Source organism: Salvelinus alpinus, chromosome 7 (genome assembly GCF_045679555.1).
Source record: "Salvelinus alpinus chromosome 7, SLU_Salpinus.1, whole genome shotgun sequence".
In the NCBI taxonomy this organism is placed as follows: domain Eukaryota; kingdom Metazoa; phylum Chordata; class Actinopteri; order Salmoniformes; family Salmonidae; genus Salvelinus; species Salvelinus alpinus.
Window position 1 is genome coordinate 75,323,705 of NC_092092.1, and position 7,666 is coordinate 75,331,370.

The following is a 7,666-nucleotide window of genomic DNA, read 5'->3' on the forward strand; positions in this document are numbered from 1 at the left end:
AATTCCCCAGTCTGAATTCATCCCTACCCTCCTCTCCTAATCTGTGTGATTGACGTGCGGTTCAGTGTGAAATCAGGAGCCAAACGGAGAGATTCCATTGAACAAAAGAAAAAAAGATCAGTGTACACAAATGAGCTCAGTATAGATGCAGGATGAAATGGGACATAAAAGGAACTGGATGAGAAGAGGCAGAGGCATACCCAAAGGGGGCACATGGGCACGTGCCCCTTCAGATTTGTCCTGCTTTATATATATATATTGTTGTTGTTGTTTCTCTGTAATGCTACTAGCCACCTATAGCAATTTTATAAGGTTGGCTTTAGCTAGCCCAGATAGGTTCCCCATCTCCCAATCTCATAACTAGCTACCAAGAAGACATATCAATCTATCAATCAAGTTAGAGGAACTTGTCTAACTATCTTAGCTGGCATGCCTGCTGGCAAGATTGGTCGACTTTAGAAAAGCAAGCAATTACTAAATGTACTGAATAAGACTCACATTCCTTTCCATCTTTTACCCGGATTTTAGCAGAGAAGCATATTTAGTTTCTTTAAAAAATAACCACCAGTCAAAAGGATACAGATAGCTCAAAAGATATGCTGAGATATGAAGAAAAATATACATCATTTTTTACATAGAATGAAGCATAATGATTATGGCTCATTGCAGGAAAAAGCTGTTTCAGGTGTTTGAAAAGGGCAAAATGCAGCTATCCAGCTATCCTCACCTCTGTACCACCCCCCAGCTATCCTCACCTCTGTACCACCCTCCAGCTATCCTCACCTCCGTACCACCTCCCAGCTATCCTCACCTCCGTACCACCCCCCAGCTATCCCCACCTCCTGACCACCCCCCAGCTATCCCCACCTCCGGACCACCCCCCAGCTATCCCCACCTCCAGACCACCCCCCAGCTATCCCCAACTCCGGACCACCCCCCAGCTATCCCCACCTCCGGACCACCCCCCAGCTAGCCCCACCTCCGGACCACCCCCCAGCTATCCCCACCTCCGGACCACCCAGCTATCCCCACCTCCTGACCACTCCCCAGCTATCCCCACCTCCGGACCACCCCCCAGCTATCCCCACCTCCGGACCACCCCCCAGCTATCCCCACCTCCGGACCACCCCCCAGCTATCCCCACCTCCGGACCACCCCCCAGCTATCCCCACCTCCGGACCACCCCCCAGCTATCCCCACCTCCGGACCACCCCCCAGCTATCCCCACCTCCGGACCACCCAGCTATCCCCACCTCCGGACCACCCCCCAGCTATCCCCACCTCCGGACCACCCCCCAGCTATCCCCACCTCCGGACCACCCAGCTATCCCCACCTCCGGACCACCCCCCAGCTATCCCCACCTCCGGACCACCCCCCAGCTATCCCCACCTCCGGACCACCCCCCAGTTATCCCCACCTCCGGACCACCCAGCTATCCTCACCTCCGGACCACCCCAGTTATCCCCACCTCCGGACCACCCCAGTTATCCCCACGTAGAGGTATTGGATCCATACCTCATAGAAGTTGGAAAGAAGTGAAGAAAGAGTCTTTGTGTTCTTTTAAGTGCTGTCATTAGGGCAGACACTTTGATCTGTTTCTTCAAAGCTGCTACAGTGAACAGGTGTGTGTGTGTGTGTGTGTGTGTGTGTGTGTGTGTGTGTGTGTGTGTGTGTGTGTGTGTGTGTGTGTGTGTGTGTGTGAGAACAGGTGTGTTTCATTGAACAATCAGTGCTTTATTCTTTATCCTGGCAGCAAGAGATTTGGGTTCTGATACTAGCCGTGTCTCCGGATGTATTATTGTGTGTGTGTGTGTGTGTGTGTGTGTGTGTGTGTGTGTGTGTGTGTGTGTGTGTGTGTGTGTGTGTGTGTGTGTGTGTGTGGAGAGATTTGGGTACATGCTGTATCATACCTCCCTCTGTGTTCCATCTGGAGTAAAGAAGTACATCTATACTCCAAACAGCCTGCAGTATGTCCAGCCAGGTCACCTGTGATACAAGTCAGTATTAGGCGTCCATCCATGTCTGAGGACGTTGGGAGATGACGTTACCTTCAAGTAGGTTTCGGTTTGCTATGGCGGAGTGGACAGGGAAGGCGGAGTGGACAGGGAAGGCGGAGTGGGCGGGGATGGCGGAGTGGACGGGGATGGCGGAGTGGACGGGGATGGCGGAGTGGACGGGGATGGCGGAGTGGACGGGGATGGGGATGGCGGAGTGGACGGGGATGGCGGAGTGGACGGGGACGGGGATGGCGGAGTGGACGGGGATGGCGGAGTGGACGGGGATGGCGGAGTGGACGGGGACGGGGATGGCGGAGTGGACGGGGACGGGGATGGCGGAGTGGACGGGGATGGCGGAGTGGACGGGGATGGCGGAGTGGACGGGGATGGCGGAGTGGACGGGGATGGCGGAGTGGACGGGGATGGCGGAGTGGACGGGGATGGCGGAGTGGACGGGGATGGGGATGGCGGAGTGGACGGGGATGGCGGAGTGGACGGGGACGGGGATGGCGGAGTGGACGGGGATGGCGGAGTGGACGGGGATGACGGAGTGGACGGGGAAGGCGGATGGACGGGGATGGCGGAGTGGACGGGGATGGCGGAGTGGACGGGGATGGCGGAGTGGACGGGGAAGGCGGAGTGGACGGGGATGGCGGAGTGGACGGGGAAGGCGGAGTGGACGGGGACGGCGGAGTGGACGGGGACGGCGGAGTGGACGGCGGAGTGGACGGGGATGGCAGAGTGGACGGGGAAGGCGGAGTGGACGGGGACGGGGATGGCGGAGTGGACGGGGATGGCGGAGTGGACGGGGACGGGGATGGCGGAGTGGACGGGGAAGGCGGAGTGGACGGGGATGGCGGAGTGGACGGGGATGGCGGAGTGGACGGGGAAGGCGGAGTGGACGGGGACGGCGGAGTGGACGGGGAAGGCGGAGTGGACGGGGACGGGGATGGCGGAGTGGACGGGGATGGCGGAGTGGACGGGGAAGGCGGAGTGGACGGGGAAGGCGGAGTGGACGGGGACGGGGATGGCGGAGTGGACGGGGAAGGCGGAGTGGACGGGGAAGGCAGAGTGGACGGGGACGGGGATGGCGGAGTGGACGGGGAAGGCGGAGTGGACGGGGATGGCAGAGTGGACGGGGACGGGGATGGCGGAGTGGACGGGGAAGGCGGAGTGGACGGGGATGGCGGAGTGGACGGGGATGGCGGAGTGGACGGGGATGGCGGAGTGGACGGGGATGGGGATGGCGGAGTGGACGGGGATGGCGGAGTGGACGGGGACGGGGATGGCGGAGTGGACGGGGAAGGCGGAGTGGACGGGGAAGGCGGAGTGGACGGGGAAGGCGGAGTGGACGGGGACGGGGATGGCGGAGTGGACGGGGATGGAGGAGTGGACGGGGATGGCGGAGTGGACGGGGATGGCGGAGTGGACGGGGAAGGCGGAGTGGACGGGGATGGCGGAGTGGACGGGGACGGGGATGGCGGAGTGGACGGGGAAGGCGGAGTGGACGGGGATGGCGGAGTGGACGGGGATGGCGGAGTGGACGGGGATGGGGAAGGCGGAGTGGACGGGGAAGGCGGAGTGGACGGGGACGGGGATGGCGGAGTGGACGGGGATGGCGGAGTGGACGGGGATGGCGGAGTGGACGGGGATGGCGGAGTGGACGGGGACGGGGATGGCGGAGTGGACGGGGATGGCGGAGTGGACGGGGAAGGCGGAGTGGACGGGGACGGGGATGGCGGAGTGGACGGGGACGGGGATGGCGGAGTGGACGGGGAAGGCGGAGTGGACGGGGATGGCGGAGTGGACGGGGACGGGGATGGCGGAGTGGACGGGGACGGGGATGGCGGAGTGGACGGGGACGGGGATGGCGGAGTGGACGGGGATGGCGGAGTGGATGGGGAAGGCGGAGTGGACGGGGAAGGCGGAGTGGACGGGGATGGGGATGGCGGAGTGGACGGGGAAGGCGGACTGGACGGGGAAGGCGGAGTGGACAGGGATGGCGGAGTGGACGGGGAAGGCGGAGTGGACGGGGATGGCGGAGTGGACGGGGATGGCGGAGTGGACGGGGATGGCGGATGGATGTAAGCGTCTACCTCTGATTCCAAATGTTGTAAGTTTGAATCCAGCGATAGAAAGTTGTTTTGTGATTTTTGTTTTAAGTCCATACCAAACCTTAACCCTAACCTTAACCATTCAGAGTTAATGCCTAACCTTAACCATTCAGAGTTAATGCCTAACCTTAACCAATTGGGAGAAAAATGCCTGAACTTAAACACTTCACAACGTTGACATTTGAAGTTTGAGAAACATGGATGAAGGTGTAATTCTGACGTGAGACTGTGAGAGCTCGCATGGGGGCTGATCGTATCTCCACTGGGTTTTGGGACTCTTCGAGAGATTATGAAACACAGAGAGTAAGAGAAAGGGGGGTGTAGAGAGAGGGTGTGAAAGAGAGAGAATATTATGAAACCATACTATCAGATCCGGAGCGGTCTAATTAGGGAGTTGGAAGTTGACTCAACAGACCCCTTGCAGAGAAAGAGCCTGATTTGAACTAATTACACAGCTGCTCAGAGCGAGAGAGAAAAAGAGCTACTCTCCTCATACTCCTAGTATCCCTCTGGCTAATTCTGTCTGAGAATATTAAGTCTCTGTTCCTTCTCTGGCCGGGTCATCCAGAGAATACTGTTATGGTGTTTCTCTGTGACGTCACGGATGGAACTATTGTTTCCATCAATCAGATAGAGTCTCAAATTTCTCCATCTCTTCCTTCCATTGTCAGGCTGCAAATGTTTTCATGTACGAGTCCAGAACCGTCTTTCTCTTTGGTGAGAACAATGTTGAGAGGTCCTAGCCCGAGAGGCTGCCTTGATGCCTGTGTTTTCTCCACACTTATGTATTCCACACTTCAATAGTTGATCACACAACACTCGTGATAGGTTGACACCAGGAGGATGAGAAAAGAGAGACTGGAGCTGACACAAAAACGCTGGTTGGCTTGACAAACAAGACGAACTGGCAACAGACAAACAGAGAACACAGGTATAAATACACAGGGGATAATGGGGAAGATGGGCGACACCTGGAGGGGGGTGGAGACAATCCCAAAGACAGGTGAAACAGATCAGGGTGTGACATCTACAGAGTAATATATACATGTTACAGTGAATGGCTAACTCAGTTGACACTGGCCTGTCCCTTAAAGGTAGGATGTTATTTAAATGACTCACACCTTACAAAGGTAGGACTACCCAAACCCAGATCTCTTTGCCTAAAAAAGCCTCAGTATGATGTGTTTCTGCTTCTTGATGGGATGCTTCCACCATATACAGAAGAGGACATGTTATTTCATGTTCTCTCACATCACATCCTATTTATAATGTCTTTAACCTTTAAACCTCCTCTGCTACATATTGGCTGCATCCCAAATGGCACCCTATTACATATGTAGTGCACTACTTTTGACCAGAGCCCATTGATAGTGCAGCATATAGGGAATAACAGGGTGCCATATGGGGCTCAACCATGTCATTTTATTTTGTATGTACGATGTACAGTGTGTGCTTTACTGTGCGTCATTGCCTTTGGGACAATACAGATCTATTGAATTGAATCGCATAGAATTGAATCTCACAGGTTCAATCCAGGGTTGAGACCAGACAAGTTCACCATGATCCCACTGCTAGAGCATGTGTGTGTGTGTGCGTGCGTGTGCTCACAATCATAGTGAGCCTCTGCACAGTTGAAAAGGATCCTTTCTCCCACAGACATCTCTGTGTGCAGCCTGGTGAGTTTGATCCTCTCTGACGAGTGATCGCCTCTAGTGTTTCAACCCTAGACAGAATACACATCATCTTAACATTTCATCCCAACACACACACACACACACACACAGAGAGAGAGAGAGACAGATACAGAGAGACAGACAGACAGACAGACGGACTAGAAGAAATGGTTCAGCTCTGTGCATCGGAAGAGATGGGGGACGAGAGAAGAGATGGGGGACGAGAGAAGAGATGGGGGACGAGAGAAAAGCCCATCACTCAAATACACACACACTGCAAATCCATTGTCACCGAGGTTACAAGCTGAAGAAACAATCTGCCTCAGAGAAAAGGGGAAAAGAGAGAGAGAGAGAGAGAGAAAGAGAGATAGAGAGAGAGAGAGAGAGAGAGAGAGAGAGAGAGAGAGAGAGAGAGAGAGAGAAAGGCTAAGAGAGAGAGAGAGAGAGAGAGAAAGGCTAAGAGGATAAGAGAGAGAAAGAAGAGAGAGAGGGAGGCTAAGAGAGAAAGAAGAGAGAGAAAGAAGAGAGAGAGGGAGAGAGAGAGAGAGAGAGAGAGAGATATGCTAAGTGAGAGAGAGAGGGGAGCAACAAGAGATATTGAGGGTGGAGAGAGAGACAGAGAGATGAGAAGACAGCAGGTTAGAACATGTGATGGAGTCAGCTTTACACAAATGGGCTAGGAATAGAAATACTTAAACATTTATTAATGTGTGTGTGTGTGTGTGTGTGTGTGTGTGTGTGTGTGTGTGTGTGTGTGTGTGTGTGTGTGTGTGTGTGTGTGTGTGTGTGTGTGTGTGTGTGTGTGTGTGTGTGTGTGTGTGTGTGTGTGTGTGTGTGTGTAGAATAGTTTTCAGCTCTGTTTATGTTGAGAACAGGAGTGATTGCTTCTGATGTCGAAAGTCTAAAAACCCTGTTCCCACACTGTTTCCACACCTGTTCCAAGTTCCCACCTCCCCTCACCAGCCCCCATAAGCTAGCCTTCACCCACCTCTCCTCACCAGCCCCCATAAGCTAGCCTTCACCCACCTCCCCTCACCAGCCCCCATAAGCTAGCCTTCACCCACCTCCACAAGCTAGCCTTCACCCACCTCCCCTCACCAGTCCCCATAAGCTAGCCTTCACCCACCTCCCCTCACCAGTCCCCATAAGCTAGCCTTCACCCACCTCCCCTCACCAGTCGCCTTGGTGGTCCCCATAAGCTAGCCTTCACCCACCTCTCCTCACCAGCCTCCATAAGCTAGCCTTCACCCACCTCCCCTCACCAGTCCCCATAAGCTAGCCTTCACCCACCTCCCCTCACCAGTCCCCATAAGCTAGCCTTCACACACCTCCCCTCACCAGCCCCCATAACCTAGCCTTCACCCACCTCTCCTCACCAGCCACCTTGGTGTTACCCATAACCTAGCCTTTACCCACCTCCCCTCACCAGCCGCCCTGGTGTTACCCATAACCTAGCCTTTACCCACCTCCCCTCACCAGCCACACTGGTGTTACCCATAACCTAGCCTTTACCCACCTCCCCTCACCAGCCGCCCTGGTGTTACCCATAACCTAGCCTTTACCCACCTCCCCTCACCAGCCACCCTGGTGTTACCCATAACCTAGCCTTTACCCACCTCCCCTCACCAGCCACCCTGGTGGTACTCATAACCTAGCTGTAACGATCGTCCTGGAAAGAAGGAGTGGACCAAAACGCAGCGGGGTAAGTGTTCATTATAATTTAATAAATAACCTGAACACTGAAACAACAAAAACAACAAAGAGAGAGAACGAAACAGTTCTGTCTGGTGCAACAACACAAAACAGAAAACAACTACCCACAACAAACAGGTGGGCAAGAGCTACCTAAGTATGGTTCTCAATCAGAGACAACGATAGACA

The 7,666-nt window shown here is 55.0% G+C and overlaps 1 protein-coding gene across 1 annotated transcript; it reads left to right on the forward strand.

The window, feature by feature from the left end:
• Positions 1–655: 655 nt before the first annotated feature.
• LOC139581930 (proline-rich protein 2-like) lies at positions 656–1,499 on the forward strand. Its single transcript, XM_071412123.1, has 2 exons — positions 656–685; positions 774–1,499. The coding sequence occupies exons 1-2, from the start codon at positions 656–658 to the stop codon at positions 1,497–1,499; spliced, it is 756 nt and encodes a 251-aa protein (XP_071268224.1).
• The last annotated feature ends 6,167 nt before the right edge of the window (positions 1,500–7,666 follow it).